At 36.4% G+C, this 17,656-nt stretch overlaps 1 protein-coding gene across 2 annotated transcripts; it reads left to right on the top strand.

Annotated features, from left to right (window-relative positions):
• The first annotated feature begins 1,972 nt into the window (after window positions 1-1,972).
• Window positions 1,973-8,043, top strand: gcm2 (glial cells missing transcription factor 2). Of its 2 annotated transcripts, none has more exons than XM_042714154.1 (6): window positions 1,973-2,029; window positions 3,743-3,822; window positions 4,053-4,305; window positions 4,943-5,055; window positions 5,503-5,628; window positions 6,850-8,043. In XM_042714154.1, the coding sequence occupies exons 1-6, from the start codon at window positions 1,987-1,989 to the stop codon at window positions 7,753-7,755; spliced, it is 1,521 nt and encodes a 506-aa protein (XP_042570088.1). In that variant the 5' UTR covers window positions 1,973-1,986; the 3' UTR covers window positions 7,756-8,043. The 2 variants fall into 2 exon arrangements, with proteins under 2 accessions (XP_042570088.1, XP_042570089.1); XM_042714155.1 differs by lacking the exon at window positions 1,973-2,029 and adding an exon at window positions 3,335-3,624.
• Window positions 8,044-17,656: the final 9,613 nt, after the last annotated feature.

Genomic DNA, 17,656 nt, shown 5'->3' with positions numbered 1-17,656 from the left:
ACTGCAGCCGCCTACTCTCGCCTACATTTCAGACAAGGTGAGGCGAATCTCAAACAAGCTTATTTTCAACTTGTGCCGAGAACAACGCCAGTGACGGGACGACGGACAAAGTAGTCACTCACTGCAGAACAAAATTCAATTCGGCAACGCATGACGTCACCCATTCAAAGTAAATGAGAAGCTAACGCTGACGCCCGTGTGAATGTGCTGTTGTTAATGTTATGTAACATACTGAGCAATGAGGGATAATAGTTAAAAGTGATTTCATTTTGACAAATAACAAATACTGTATTTACCTGACATGGAAACATTCTGTAAACACTGCTAATAGGGATTAGAAGCGAAAAGAGGAGAAAAAGGTTTTTTTTTTTTTTTTTTTTTTTTTTTCAAGTGAAAACGAACATGGAAAGAGACGTGAGGATCTGTGGAGAAAAACGAGATTCTTCAATCCAGTGAATTATTCATGGGATATGTCGTAAATGAAATGGCTTTATATATATACAGCGAACTGAAAAGAGCTCTTACCGTAGACATTCTTGTCACATTGAAGGCTCGGGTAAAAGATTCAGACAAACAAGACTCAGAAAGTGTTAACTCAGGCAATTTGTGTAAACTCTATGCAAAAACTATTAACTATACCAACTTGTAATTTATTTGTTATCACAGAGTTATTTAAAGATATTTAAATATTGTGTACCAGCCTGTATACAGAAACCCATAGCGGACATTTACATATGAGTTTTTCTTTAATTAATTGCAACTTCGAGTATACGATTGAACTTCGAATTAAGGCTAATTTTGACACAGACAGCGAGGGGTGCTTCACAACTTTTCCACCACCGCATTTCTCCACTTGTAGCCTACTTGTATCTCTATATGTAGGACACTTACAAGATTGCCATTTATTTGTTTATTAATATACAATTTAATAATTGTCTTCTAGTATTCCAATACAATACAAAGCAAATCATACCAAACTTAAACTTAAGCTAAATTAAAATAAAAATAAAACAATCACGAAGACAAATAAACATAAAGTGAAGATGCTTCTAATAACCCGTTCGCAAGATTCGAATGTATAAGATCAACATAAGTTTTATGATGATTTTGTGAAATAAGTTATAGAGATACAGTGGTATAATTAGAGTTTATATTCACGAGTCGTAACGTGGATCAGTGAATTGTGCTGATCACCCCTTTTCAGCAAATCATTGGCCAGCTGTATGGTTACATAATTAATAATATTCATTATCCAAGCCTGCACCAAAAGACATTCCCAATATGCGCTGTGTATGGACTTCTAGATGTATCCTAAAACGCACTCGGCATTGAGATACAATACCAGAACATCAAATTAAGATCTCATTTTGATTAGCCTAACTAAAATGTAAATTGTACAAAGCAAAATAAGTACTGATGTACTATTTCTCTAAATATAAAAATACATATAAAATACATAAATGTATGTATGCATGTATGTATGTATTGATTGATTGATTTACCCATTAATTCATGCATGCAACGTTTGCTTTCATGGTTACATGTGTCTACAAAAATAATTAACTGTAAAACTGGCTTTTTTCCCCCGGGCTATAAATGTATCTACATTATCTAATATGATGTGCTGTCAAAAGTACAGTCCTATTCCCGAAATTGCTTCAGACGATTCTAAAAAGGTACATTTTAGGTAGATATCTAAACATTTCTATGTTGGGTTTATTGAAAATACAGGAACATTGCACACCACCTTCATAACATCAGAAATTTAATGGTGGTAAAGTGAAAAAAATAAAATAAAAATAAAGTGAGACTAAAATAATCTTCTTCTGCATTTCATGAGTTCACACTTAGCCTACATATATAGTTGAAGTATAGTTTAATGCGTATTTGGGGTCTGTCCGGGGAAAGGGCTCCGAGTTCGGGAATGGCCCGAACCCAGAGTACTCCCAGTACTGTATAAGTGAAGTTAGACCTCGAAGTGAGGAGATGGGGCGGTGGAGTAATGCTGATGAACAGTCGATGGATAAAGGTAAGTCTGCTGTGTTTATACATCTTGGTGTTGATGTATTTGTATGTATGTAATTGCTGCCAGTGGGGACAAAAATATTAATTTAGTGAAACAAAACAGCAATGATATGTGATAAGTTGCTCTGTTCTCCCTAGAATGACAAAATAGTAATGCAAATCCAAAGAAAAAAGGCAATAAAACAAAGAAATAATGAACAAATGATAGGATGCAATTGTTTTTATAAAATGTAAATAAATAATAATAATAATAATAATAATAATAATAATAATAAAAACCTTGCAATCACGAATGCGTAACGGAATGAATTACTAACACTGAATTACTATCATTGTCTTAAGAAAAATACATTATTTTTGGTGAAAGAACTAGACAATATGTACCATTCGTTTAAAGATATTGTCTACAAAATGCATATTCCAACTAAAAAATGATTTATGAATTTATACTTGCATTATTAATATATTTTAATGAACAATCACAACAATGAATTAAAAAACACGGTTAGCACATTATATATATATATATATATATATATATATATATATATATATAAAACACTAATGCAGCTTACATTATGCGTATCATTTTGTGTATCTTGTAATCTTGTATATGTCATTTTTCAGACGGTCAGACTTTATGTATTTATAGGTATGTATTTTAGGAGAAGACTCGCTTGCTTTTTCAAGATGTTATTTTATTGATGTTCTTATAAGAGGAGTGACTCCAGTTTGATAGATAATAGGTTACCTAATTACAAGAATCTTGCAATTTTAGTACTTTAGTATCATTATTATTATTATTATTATTAGAATCCTTATGTTACAAACTGTAAAAGCAACGCCATTCGTTTAAAGTTAGTGTCCAGGGTGGATGCATCACCTGAAAAATCACTTATATCTGTAATTTTCAAAACAATGACATCAGTGATCGCCAATAGATACATAGAAAAGGTGCGTTTTTATAAGCTGCGTTGTGTTTGTTGTGCTAACGACCGGTCCGTGTTGGTGTCAGCAGTGCGGCTTTTCGTTTACCACACAACAACTAATGACCTGCAGTAGATCACATTACCTCACCAACTGGACCAGTCCTGTTTCTGTGACCATCAGCTTCGGCGCAGTCCCAATGAAAGTCGCTCGCATAAATTTCGCTGACTACTCTTGAAATACGAACCACACCGTCGGGTTCATTTTTAAAAGAGGCTGTAATTTTCCCCTTAAAACTATAAAACGCAAAGATAAAATCTGGAATGTGTAAGGAAATTGATTTTAACAGAAACTGTGCCATTTCCACCCTGTATCAAATATCGAACTTTCGTTGGTTTTTGTTGCGAAAGGACTCGCCGTTGGAGGTGAAACACAAGGATCATTTAAAGTTAAAGAACGCAGTGTTTGAGGTAGTGTGTGTGTGTATGTGTGTGTGTGTGTGTGTGTGTGTGTGTAAGCCCAACCTCCTTCTTTACATAGACACAACAGCGTTTACCTGAGACTATTACCTGTGTGAAGCGCAACTGGACGGACTCACACAAACGTGGATTTTACAAAAGAAAATAAAGACGCTTTCTGGAAGTAAAGATCTAAAGGACGTGACTTAGAGATGTATGATCCATTTTGTAAACTGATCTAGACTCCAAACAGAAATTTGTCTTCAGGCAGATTTTTAATTCTTATGATTGCTATGATCCGGAGTTGACTCACATCATGTCCAAATCCTCAGATCAGTTTGACAGCTCAGATTGCGTGTGTTCATTCGGCATGAAGCTGACTTGGGATATAAACGACCCCAAGCTTCCACAGGTAAAGATTTATGATTTTTATGCATTTGTAGGCAAACGGAACAGAATATTTTCCATTCATTTTAGAATAGCCTACTTTTCATTCTTGTTTCAGTGTTTAATTTGCACACAGTAAAGTAGCCTATAGGCTACATAAAAGGCATTTTAGAGTTTTTGTATATCGGTACAAATTTTTTAACGACATTAGATGTCATCTCGCAAAAATAAACATCTTAATTGTTATTTTTCCAGGACACGAAGCAGTGTGATGCGTTCCAGGAGTGGACAGATGGATATGTACGTTATATTTACAGCAGTGAAGACAAGAACGCACAAAGACACCTGAGCGGATGGGCCATGAGGAACACTAACAATCATAACTGTCAGATCCTGAAGAAGTCATGTCTTGGTGTGGTGGTGTGTTCACGAAACTGCTCTCTCCCAGACGGGTCCAAACTTCAGCTGAGACCGGCCATTTGTGACAAAGCACGACAGAAACAGCAAAGTATGTTGAGAAACTTTTTCTCCAAACAACCAGCATCTACCAAACGAGTTAGTCGTGTTATAACTTCTATAGAAACGAATCTGATAAGAAAGAACAAACATATTTTACACTACAGGCTTGTTGTAGCGCGTAGTTTGAATCACCTTTGAAATATACGAATAGCAATAATTCATATCAAGAATCATTTTATTTCCTGTATGTCGTTTTCGCATTGGATACTTGGAGTTCAGGATGTTTATAGATTTTTAAGATCAGAACGTGTCCATTTTAGGTGTCATCCGATACCTAGAACGACCCAATTGTTTTCTTCAAAGAACCAGTAGATAGAACAATTATTTCTAAAGTGTAGTCTTCTCAGTGACTCCTGTTAATCAGCCTTAGATTTTGCAGTGAGAATGTTCAATAGACTGACAGACTCTTTTCTCTCAGTTTAGAGCTGACCCTATCACTCATGACCTTGACTGTTTGGCTCAGTCAAAACACTTTACCTCTTTTTTTTGACTTGAACTTACACATGAGAATTTCATTAAAAAATCTAATTAAAATATGTAATGTTGGCATATTTGTAAAATGCTCAGTAAAACAATTTATTCATACTAAATATTTTTAATAATATTGTTTATTCATACCTTTGCAGAAAAGCTTTGTCCAAACTGTAACTCAGCTCTTGAGTTGATTCCATGCCGAGGTCACAGTGGCTACCCAGTAACCAATTTTTGGAGAGTAGATGGGAAGGCAGTTTTTTTCCAGGTGAGGTTAACTGATAATTATTTGATTTGCAAATGACATTGTAGAAATGTTTGGTCAAATAATCAAAGAATGGCATCTATTTTTAACTTATTCAAAAACCATTCATCCATCCACTTTTCACAGCGCTTTATCCTTTACAGGGTCATGGCGGGCTGTCACCTAAAGTCAAAAATATAATTTAATATTACTGAATAAACTTGAATACTTTGACTACACCAAGTAATTTTTTTGAGGAATTAGAGCAGGTAGAAATAAACATCAGTTAGACATAGGTAAACAATTCCTTTTACAGTTTACTAAATATTAAATATTTTAGAAAACCATCAGCTTTAATTGCACAGACTGATGTCACTGTACAACAGAACTTGTATAATTATGTAGTTAAATATTTAAATAGTTATGCATATAAACCTGATATTTCCCTATTCCCAATTTGCTCTGTTTTAAGCTAAAGGAGTACATGACCATCCCAGACCAGAGAGTAAGTCTGAAACAGAGGCAAGAAGGAGTGCAGTGAAGAGAAGGATGTCTTCACCTAACTTTTCACAGAAAAGAAGACTGGTGGAGCCGGAGGTAACACACACATATTCATAAAAACTGTGACACTTAAAGTTAATCCCAAATACACAAAAATCCAGGTATAGGTTAAATATATATACTTAGAGAGCAACACAGTATTATTATGTAGCATTTAGAAAACATTTTTGAGACACACAACTATACCTTCTATATAACCTTTATTTATTATGCATTAGAAGGGTATTCTTACAGCATTATACCTATTAACCTACTCACCATCTGGTTAACATCTTTAAGTCTTAATAAGAGTATGATTTCTAACACAAAACAAATAACACATGACATTGTATCCTGTTAAGTTGCAATGATTTATAGTTTCTATAATGCATTATATGTTTCATGTTGATGTTGTTTAATATCTGCACAGTATCTGCACAGTATCTTTATCTTATGAGTGGCTTTTTACTGTAACATGACAAGATATTCTTGTAAACATCCAAAAGGCATTATAGTGTTGCAATAATATTTATAAGTGGTCTTTGTCTGCTTCAGGTAAAGAAACACAAGTTTTCTTTAACATTGTGATATTGTGTATTGTGAGCAAAAACATATTGCATTGTTCCAGCTGTAACCTCTGAAATTAGATAACCACTGAAATCACAGGAAGCACTCAGCTTGAACAATGTCTCTTTAACAACTCATAAGGTAGCAAGAGACTGTACAGGTCTTAAATAATGTCAATATTTGAGACTTATTTTATATTATAACTTTTGGAACTATAATCTGGTATAATTTAAAAAGCTATAACATGGTGTTCCTTGTGTGTTATAAATCACCTTACTCTTAGAAGATATACAGTAGCCAGAAATAGATAAGTATTGTTATATATCGTGTTGTTATGTACAGTTGTAAAGATTGTTCATAAGATTAAACTATTTTTTAAAACTATATTATTATTTTATTTTTACTATAAGATAAAAAAAACATGCAAGAGTATGGGAAGTTGTGGCCTAATGGTTTAGAGGGTTTGACTCCTAACCCTAAGGTTGTGGGTTCGAGTCTTGGGCTGGAGGTGCCCGTGAGCATATATATATACACACACATACAGTATAGAATCAAAACCTTGACCTTTTTGTATACAGAGGCTAAAAATGTGCTGCTTACTATGATATGATGATTTCTGAGTGGATAAGTTATTAAACTATTTCTGGCAGTTCTTCATATGAATGGTCATTTGCAGAAAACATATCTTTGATTTTTTTCTGTTGTCACCAGCCTGGACGTTATCACGACATGGCCTTTCCAAATATCCACCAGCTCACCATGGAGGGCCCAGAGCGCTTCAGCATCATTGCAGAATCCAACTTCCCAATACAGACCCAACACTATCCTCCTTTTCAGAACACAGAGCCCTACAAGTTCCCTTATGACACACACACAGCAGCGGCCATGGCGGATGCTCCGAGCTCACTGCAGAAGCCTGCCAACCACCGTCTGTATATGACCTGCCCTCCTTGTGGGTATGACTTTGCAGTCCCAGGATACCTTGGCTCAGGGCCTTATCCAACAGCACTGTATAAGGATCCTTCAAGCCCACAAACTGAGACAGAACCCAATAAGTCGGGGAGCAGTTTGAGTGCCATGCCTCATGGCACAAGTCCATTAGGCAGCCATGAGCGGAGCTACACAGAAAGTACAGGAAAGCATCATGGCTGGAAGCAAATTCTTAGTAAAGGTGCCTATGGGGAGAGAGGAGACTACTCTCAACTGCCAACCAACGCCAACCACCACTACTATAACAGTGACTACCCATGTAGGTACACGGGACCTGCCCCTGCCACCCCTGCAGCATTGCAGACTATAATAACCACAACCACAAAAGTGTCCTACCAGCCATGCCCCAAGCCATCTGTTGTCAAATATGGAGAGAACCTCTATGATGTGAAAGGCCTGTCTAACTGTAACTCAATCTTGGAAGAAGCCTCTTCCAACTCCTACTCGGACCTGAAGATTCCAGAGGATTCAGGAGTGATTAAATCTGCCCTATCATACCAGGACACCCTTCCAGCTAAAATCGAGAGGTCTGAAAACTTTGAGGGCTATCGCTACAGCAGTTACAGCTCAAATAGTTACCCTGAACGAATGTCGCATCCTTTTAGGTATGACAGCGGAGAATACTGAGGAACTACAGAAAGATCAAACAGTGTGTGTATATATATATATATATAACAAACATAAAAAACAGAGCAAGTACATATAAATGTGCCATTTATATTCAGTATTTGAGCTGTTTTAATGTTTTTAGTTTTAAAGTGATTGTAGATAGCTTGTGTAAACTTTTGATTCATATTGATTAAACAGACTGATATCTGTGATGAGTATATTTCCATATATTCAAGTAATGTGTTTAAAGCCATGATTGTTAATTAGCTGTTGTCTTTTAAATAAATAAAAATGTGTCAAAAGAAACGAGTATTTAGGCAGAAAGTTTTTTTTTTTATGTTCTTTAAAATGGTCTCTCTAACAAAACTGAGGGAATGCACAGCGTGATACTTAATCTAGAACAAACATATTTTCATCTATAACAGGAAAAAGACACAAGTTATGTTAGTCAAATTTATCTTGTTACAAAGAAAGTTAAATAATAATTGGGAAAAAAAAATCAATATATGTAATCACATTTGGGATTGTAAAACAGGAAGTCGAATACCTTCTTAGCTTTGACTTGCAGATAATTTCTCAAAAATACCAGTGTTTGTTCAGCATGTCTGTATAGGAAGTCTAAAACATGACATAATAACATTTAATCATGGGCTTTGTGACAGAAAGCTTTTAAGACATCTGAGAGAAAGCGAACACACTCTTCATAAGCCATCTGAATCCAGCGAAGAATATTCCACTGTCAGAAGGGATCAAGGATAATCACAAACAATTAATCGGCTGCTTTGAATGAGAGAGGTGCCCTGACAGGCTACAGACCTCCAACCACTCCACTTGACAGAGAAAAGGAGATAGAATTAAACAGACAGATAAAATATCTGACAGTCCAGCAACAAGAGAACACAGAAATATAAAGACAAGGAGACTTTTAACAGGCAATAAGAGCAGGCCAGAGAAGCTGTAATACCTCCTGCTGACAGCATCTCTCCTCACAGCCACTTTGTATCAGACAAAGATGCAGGAATGAACTAACACAAACTTAAGCTATGTTTTCAGATGTTCTATTTAACCTACACAAATGCTGTATTCATTGATGTTTTATCATCCACTTCCTGGATGATGACATCATTAAGAAGTCATAAAATACCAACAAATATAGAATATACAAACTCTCTCTCTCTCTCGCTCTCTCTCTCTCTCTCTCTCTCTCTCTCTCTCTCTCTCTCACACACACACACACACACACACACACACACACACACACACACACACACACACACACACACACAGTTACTGCACATGCAGCTGTGGAATAGTCCTTAGACAATTAAGGCCACGGTAATAATAATATTAAAGGAATCTTTCTGACTCTGGAAAACACTCCAAAAAAAAGAGAGAGAGAGAAAAAAAGATGCCCAGGGTTCCTACTGACCTATTCACATGCCATTGGGTGACATGAGGAACTGCAGATGTGGCTAGAGCAATAGATTGTCCGTAATATAACATGTCCGTAATATAACATGTCTGTCATATAATGTGTAAGACAGTTCTACAGGGAGACAGGAAGGATAGCTGATTGTCCTCGCAGTCGCAAACTGTCAGAAGAAAAATGTCAGAAGTCTGTTTAGGAAACCGTAAGTGTTTCATCTCCAGAGCCCCACCAAATGGAATTGCATAAATGTCTGCTTTCAAACAGGTTTCTACCTAAACAGTTTCCAGTTCCACAGGAATTAACTTGTTAATGACTTATATAGCTATTTCTGCATATTAGGCTAAACGAAGAGAGTGTTTTGTAAAACAATCAGTTTCACTAGAGATTGGCTCATAAACAACAAAATGATCTACCCTGTTTGTCACAAATAGGCAAGCCAAATGCAAGCCAATAAAAAACTAAACTAAACTAAAATAAATAATTTTTTCAATGAAAATATGATGTTACTCTATATCTCTGTCACCCCTATATTTCTGCTGAAGGCTGGTAGCCATCATGATATGCTGTTAACTTCAAACAGTGATGTTTACAAACAGTGAATGAGAGATAGGCCAGACTCAAAGACAGCTGCATGATAATCTCTGGAACCACAGAGCACTTCAAAGACACATTCACGAGTGGCACCACAACCCTGAGTGATCAGACTCACACTGAGCTTTGGACTTCACTGTACATGACCCCATATCATTTTTGGTGCTATTGAGATATACAAGTTTTCAGTAAATGTTTAAAACTTAAGAGTCAAAATCAGACTGGAGCTGGACTTCTAGAGCACTGACTCTAAAAGAGATATTGCACACCAAGTTGTTTTATATGCCGCTCAACTGCAAGAGCGTCATGCAATGTTGAAAGCATGGGTTTGTTTCTCAGGAAACACACATACTGATTAAACATTTAGCTAAATACTGCTTTCGAAAGAAAGAAAAAAGAAAAGAAAGAAAGGAAGAAAGAAAGACAGAAAAGAAAGAAAAGAAAGAAAGAAAGAAAGAAAAATGTATATTCTCTGAATGCAATAAAAAATTTTAATTACAGGAAAATGCCACTCCCATTTCATTGTCAGATTTGACCTTTTTATCATCATCATTATTTTTTCTTTAAGAAAGAAAAAACACTTCAGTGTAATAACTTTGTTAAAGTAATAATACCACTTATTACTCATGCTTTTCATTTAAAGTTTAGACCTTATTTACATAAAAAAACACACACATTTTATATTACTTTCACATCAGCTGGATCAATATTCCATTCATTTACCATGAAGTCTGACAGTCACAACAGTCTCTCTCTCTCTCTCTCTCTCTCTCTCTCTCTCTCTCTCTGTCTGTCTAAAGCATTAACAGGAGAGCGCAGGTGGTGTGTGCTATGACAGTCTGAGTAATGACCTCTTACTGTCTCTATTGTTCCTTTATATCAGCCATTAGGTCTCATGCTCCTCATACTCTCCACCTGCAGTCTGGTGCTCATGGACACATGAGAGCATACATCAACTCTTTTTGTTATTTGTGTCTCAACCTCTTCATATCAATCAGGTCAGCGTCTGGAGTGCTACTATGTGCTGTAAAGCCCTTTGAAATCACATGCATGCCTCTTTGACACAGTGAAGTGAGGAGTTTTAAAATCTTTTCACAAGTTTCCAACATGAGTGCATTTAAAAGCATTTGTCAAATACTCAATATGTACATGGAAGAGTTTGTTTAGATTTTTTTTTTAACATCCTCCATATTACCAAATATTGTTTTAACTTTAAAACTATAGTCAAATGCACAGAACTTTGAAAACACTTTTGATGCTATGTGAATATGGCTGAATTAATCATTTTGAGGATCGCATGAATAGGACAAACAGGATGTGTGACATTTCTCATACCGTACATCTGATCTGACACACTGGTTTCAGAGGAAACTGTCTCACTGATGGATACTGTTGTTTTGTCCGACAGTTTTGTTTTGCTAGCAAATGGAACGCCAGCCCAAAGAAACTGTTTGATTGCTATGAATGACTGCATAACAACAGGTTAGTCTTTATTCCATAGTACAAGATATTGGCTACTGATTGGTGCTGGAATGTGTGCAATTGGAAAACGAGGAACTTAACATAAATCAAGTGTAACCATGGCAAAGGTCAAATAATGCCAATTTCCATATGATTGAGGCCCCTGTCTCTACAAAGGCACTAAATTCTTTAAACTTTTACTCCAAGAGCTGAACAGTTAAATTATCAAACACAATAGTACACTCAGGTTTACTTACTGCACATCTTAGCACACTATGAGCGCATTAGAAAAGTATATGATGTATTGATCCTTAAAAAAATATTTTTTTAAAGGGGTCAGGAAATGAGAAATCTAATTTCTCTTGATCTTTTGACATAGAACAGGTCACTGTACTATAAAAGCATAAGTTTCAATACTCAAAACCCTCTTGTTAGTTAATTTTAAAAAACAAAAAATTATTTCAAACCATGCTCAGAAAAGGACTAGTTGTGGAATGTGCCACTTTATGATGTAATAGTGTGGCTAAGCACTGCCTCTGCAGGAAAAGACCAGCAGCCAGCTTCTACATCACTGCCTTTTTAGCCCCGCCCACTGATAGGCGATTGTAGTAGGAGAAGAGGAAATACTAGAGAGATGTGATCACAGGATTACTCAGTCAGCAGTAGAACCATACATATGACATTACAAGACACTGTGTAGTGTAAGTTGTGAAAAATAGTCTTTGAATTGCCTTTCTTGTGATACTAACCAGTGGTGTAGTCCTAAAGAAAAAAGTAGTTTACTATTAACCAGTCACCCCCAAACCCACCACCAAAAAAATAAATAAAAATTAAAATTAAAAAAAAAATATATAATATTTGTTATTGTTGTTGGTTTATTAGTACTTTATACAGTAATGTAGTAATATTAATACAGTGCACTCTAGAATACATTATATATAATTTCAACATGTTGCTTTGGAATTATATTCATTGAATTATATTCAATTTGGAGATTTCCTCTCAGACCTGTTGGTTACGCTGATAAAGTGCTAATTTTCGGAGATTTTAACATTCATATTGATAATACAAATGATGCATTAGGACTTGCGTTTACTAACTTATTAAACTGTTTTGGAGTAAAGCAAAATGTCACCGGGCCCACTCATCGTTTTAATCATACGCTAGATTTAATTATATCGCATGGAATCGATCTTACTGACATAGATATCGTACCTCAAAGTGATGATGTTACTGACCATTTCCTTGTATTGTGCATTTTGGGAATTGATGACAATAACTATATAGCTTCGCGTTATCGTCCGGGCAGAACTATTGTTCCAGCCACCAAAGACAGATTCGCAAATAACCTGCCTGATTTATCTCAACTGCTCTGTGTACCCATAAATACGCATGAACTAGACAAAATGACTGGCAACATGGGCACCATCTTCTCTAATACATTAGAAGCTGTTGCCCCCATCAAATTGAAAAAGGTTAGAGAAAAACGTACTGTGCCATGGTACAACAGTAATACCCACGCTCTCAAGAAAGAAACTCGTAGTCTTGAGCGCAAATGGAGAAAAACTAACTTGGAAGTTTTTTAGAATTGCGTGGACAAAACAGTATGTCCAGCTATAGACAGGCTCTAAAAACTGCCAGGGCCGAGCATATCCCACAAACTCATAGAAAACAACCAAACAAACCAAGGTTTTTTATTTAGCACAGTGGCTAGATTAACAAATAACCAGACGCCACCCGATCTAAATATTCCCTCACAGTTAAATAGTAATGACTTTATGAATTTCTTCACTGATAAAATAGATAACATCAGAAATACAATAACAAATGTAGATTCTACAGCGTCTAATACTTTAGTCTTATCCATCGCACCCAAAGATAAACTGCAGTGCTTTACAACTATAGGACAGGAAGAGCTAAATAAACTTATCACTTCATCTAAACCAACAACATGTTTATTAGATCCTGTACCCACTAAATTACTGAAAGAGTTGTTACCTGTAGCAGAAAAAACCGCTTCTCAATATTATTAACTCGTCGTTATCTTTAGGTCACGTCCCAAAACCATTCAAGCTGGCGGTTATTAAGCCTCTTATTAAGAAACCACAACTAGATCCTAGTGAACTGGCAAATTACAGACCCATTTCAAATCTTCCCTTTATGTCTAAAATTTTAGAAAAAGTTGTGTCTGCTCAATTGTGCTCCTACCTGCAAAAAAAAGATCTCTATGAAGAATTTCAGTCGGGTTTCAGGCCCCATCATAGCACAGAAACTGCACTTGTTAAAATTACAAATGACTTGCTTCTTCATCAGACCAAGGCTGCATCTCATTGCTAGTTTTACTTGATCTTAGTGCTGCGTTCGACACCATAGATCACGACATACTCATAGATCGATTACAAAACTATACAGGTATCCAAGGGCAGGCTTTAGATCCTACCTGTCCGATCGCTACCACTTTGTTTATCTAAATGGGGAGTCATCTCATTTATCACCAGTAAAATATGGAGTGCCACAAGGATCTGTCCTAGGTCCTCTACTATTTTCAATATACATGTTGCCCCTTGGAAATATCATTAGAAAATACGGGATTAGTTTCCACTGTTATGCTGATGATGCTCAACTATATATCTCAACAAGACCAGGTGAAACTTCAAAATGATCTAAGCTAACAGAGTGTGTTAAAAATGTAAAAGATTGGATGACCAATAATTTTCTCCTATTAAATTCAGATAAGACAGAGATATTACTTATTGGACCAGAAAACATTACACAGAATCTCGTAGATTACAATGTGCAATTAGACGGATGTACTGTTACTTCTTCTACTGTCAAAAATCTGGGTGTTATATTAGACAGTAACTTGTCTTTTGAAAATCATATTTCCCATGTTACAAAAACAGCATTCTTCCATCTTAAAACATTGCCAAGCTACGAAACAAGTTACCTGTTCCTGATGCAGAAAAGCTAGTTCATGCATTCATGACCTCTAGACTGGACTATTGTAATGCACTTCTAGGTGGTTGTCCTGCATCTTCAATAAACAAGCTACAGATAGTCCAAAATGCAGCGGCTAAAGTCCTTACCAGGTCAAGAAAATATGATCATATTACCCCAATACTACAGTCTCTGCACTGGCTACCTATTAATTTCCGTATCAGTTACAAAATATTATTACTTACTTATAAGGCCCTTAATGGCTTAGCTCCTGCGTACCTAACTAGTCTTCTACCACGCTACAATCAATCACGATCCCTAAGGTCACAAAACGCTGGACTTTTGATAGTACCTAGGATAGCAAAGTCCACTAAAGGAGGTAGAGCTTTTTCACAATTGGCTCCCAAACTCTGGAATAGCCTTCCTGATAATGTTCGGGGTTCAGACACACTTCCTCCGTTTAAATCTAGATTAAAAACACACCTTTTTGGCCAAGCATTCAAATAATGCATCTTATAATTTTGGACTGCAGTTATATCTGATCAAATGCCCATTATTATTCTTTAGCTTGGGTTAAACTAATCAATTTTACTTGGCTGGAACAGCAGCTACGCTAATTATGTATCTATTTGTTTCTCTGTTTTGACACGGGATTTACATCCCGTGGTAACTACGATTTACACAAGCTCCAGTCTGGATCCAGAACACCTGAGAAGAGATGATGCCAACCCCTCAGAGGACCTCAGATGATGCTAACCCAGAGACAACATACAGAACTACCACATTTTGCTCTAAGTTTGATTGTATAATTGCTGTTAATAGTGTTAATCGTCTGTTTGTTTACGTCTTTTATTGATTTTTTTCTGAACATTTCTGCCGTATACACATAAACTGACAGTCACCACTGATAAGCTACTACTAAATATTGTAGAAACTTAATTTTCTGTAAAGTTGCTTTGCAATGATTTGTATCGTAAAAGCGCTATACAAAAAAACACAAACACAACCAAATCAAATTGAATTGTGAAAAGTGCTTCACAGAGACATCTGAATATGTTTTGTTTTATGGCTTACACATAACACACTAATATGCTTCTAATATCCAAATCCGTTAAAATGTTAAAGATTTTTAGGCTGCATTAATTAGGTAAACCAGAACCGGGAACACTTCCCATAACACCCGATGTACTTGCTATGTCGTTAGAAGAATGGCATCTACGCTAATATTAGTCTGTTTCTCTCTTATTCCGAGGTCACCGTAGCCACCAGATCCAGTCTGTATCCAGATCAGATTGTCACTGCAGTCACCCGGATTCAGTACGTATCCAGCCCAGATGGTGGATCAGCACCTAGAAAGGACCTCTACAGCCCTGAAAGACAGTGGAGACCAAGACAACTAGATGAGCCCCAGATCCCCTGTAAAGACCTTGTCTCAGACGACCACTGGGACAAGACCACAGGAAACAGATGATTCTTCTGCACAATCTGACTTTGCTGCAGCCTGAAATTGAACTGCTGGTTTCATCTGGCCAGAGGAGAACTGCCCCCCCAACTGAGCCTGGTTTCTCCCAAGTTTTTTCTCCATTCTGTCACCGATGGAGTTTTGGTTCCTTGCCGCTGTCGCCTATGGCTTGCTTAGTTGGGGACACTTCATTTACAGCGATATCGTTGACTTGATTGCAAATGATTGCACAGATACTATTTAAACTGAACTGAGCTGAATGATGACATCACTGATTCAATGATGAAATGCTTTAACTGTCATTTTGCATTATTGACACACTGTTTTCCTAATTAATGTTGTTCAGTTGCTTTGACACAATCTGTTTTGTATAAAACGCTATATAAATAAAGGTGACTTGACTTGACTTATGCAAGTGGGTAGAAAAAAAAATACATTAAATGTGAGATGACAAGCTCAATAGTAACCAGGCGAAAGGGGGCATTTTTTATTCAGACAGGTCAAAAATATAACATCACATCAACAATCTTTGATGCAAATACTCACATGAGAAAATAATAAAAACTAAAATAAAATTAAAATAAATAAGAAACCGCAAAAAGAAAACCAAGCATATATGGCCACAGGTTACCCTAGAAAGTGAAGACAGAAGTGGCACAAGAGCAAAAGTGTTCTCACAGCAGTCAAGCCCACAGCAATCACACTGCAAACCTACAGAGAAAAACAAAGATAAAGTGATCAAACCACCACAAGATCCCAGCCACCTCACTACCGCCCTCCACACAGTGAGGGCAACTCAGTGGCCAACACTGGCTTAAGAAACCAAAACTGAACCTATAAAAGAAAAGAATAACTTAATTAACAATGGGCAATGCAGGTGACACAAACACAAGTCAGCATCATAACACAGTCACTATTAACCCAGTTTCTTTGGGGCCTAATCTCTAATTTGCCACTCTTGGTCCCAAATTCACAGAACATAAGAAAAGAGAAAAGAGAAAAAAAAAAAGAAAAAAAAAAAAAACTAGGGCTGCACGATTAATCGAACGTGATTTATCGCGATTGTCATGCACATTTTGTCAGTAAAGCCAATTCTGTGATTACAGGTGCATCTCAAAAATTTAGAATATCATGGAAAAGGTTTTTATTTTTTGTAATTAAATTCAAAAAAGCAAACTTTCTTATATTCTAGAATCTAGATTCATTGCTCACAAACTGAAATATTTTGAGTATATATTGAGTTTTTTTTTTTTTTTTTTTTTTTAATTCTGATGGTTACAACTTACAGCTTAGGAAAATTAAAAGTTCAGTATCTCGAAAAATTAGAATATTCCATTTTGAGCTTGGTTAATTTGACTAATTTTGAGTATAAATACTGGGTACCTCCTGGGCTAGTTTAGAACATGCAACCACAATTACGGGAAAGACTACTGACTTGACAGTTGTCCAGAAGACGATCATCGACATCCTCCACACAGAGAGTAAGCCACAGAAGGTCATTGCTGAAACGGCTGGCTGTTCACAGAGTGCTGTATTGAAATATATTCATAGAAAGCTGACTGGAAGGAAAAAGTGTGGAAGGAAAATGTGCACAAGCAACAAGGATGACCACAGCCTTGGGACGATTGTCAGGAAAAGCAGATTCAGGAACTTCACAAGGAGTGGACTGAAGCCAGAGTCAGTGCATCAAGAGTCACCATGCTCAGATGTCTTCAGGAAATGGGCTACAGCTGTCACATTCCTAGAACAAAGCCACTCCTAAACCAGAAAAATAAACGCAAAAAGCGTCTCACCTGGGGTAAGGAGAAAAAGAAATGGACTGTTGCTCAGTGGTCCATAGTCCTCTTTTCAGATGAAAGTAAATTTAGCATTTCATTTGGAAATCAAGGTCTGGAGTCTGGAGGAAGACTGGAGAGGCACAGAATCCAAAGTCTAGTGTGAAGTTTCTTAAGTCAGTGATGATTTGGGGTTCTGTGATGTCTGCTGGTGTTGGTTCATTGTGCTTTATCAAGTCCAAAGTCAATGCAGCCATCTACCAG

Source organism: Cyprinus carpio, chromosome A24 (assembly GCF_018340385.1).
Source record: "Cyprinus carpio isolate SPL01 chromosome A24, ASM1834038v1, whole genome shotgun sequence".
NCBI classification, from domain to species: Eukaryota; Metazoa; Chordata; class Actinopteri; order Cypriniformes; family Cyprinidae; genus Cyprinus; species Cyprinus carpio.
Note: the sequence above shows the minus strand (reverse complement) of the source record. Positions and strands in the feature narration are given on the sequence as shown.

Coding starts and splice junctions, on each gene's coding strand:
- gcm2 (XM_042714154.1), top strand. CDS start 1,987: ATGGGGCGGTGGAGTAATGCTGATGAACAGTCGATGGATAAAG. Junction 2,030..3,742: donor TGAACAGTCGATGGATAAAG/GTAAGTCTGCTG, acceptor CCAAATCCTCAG/ATCAGTTTGACAGCTCAGAT. Junction 5,056..5,502: donor GGAAGGCAGTTTTTTTCCAG/GTGAGGTTAACT, acceptor GCTCTGTTTTAA/GCTAAAGGAGTACATGACCA.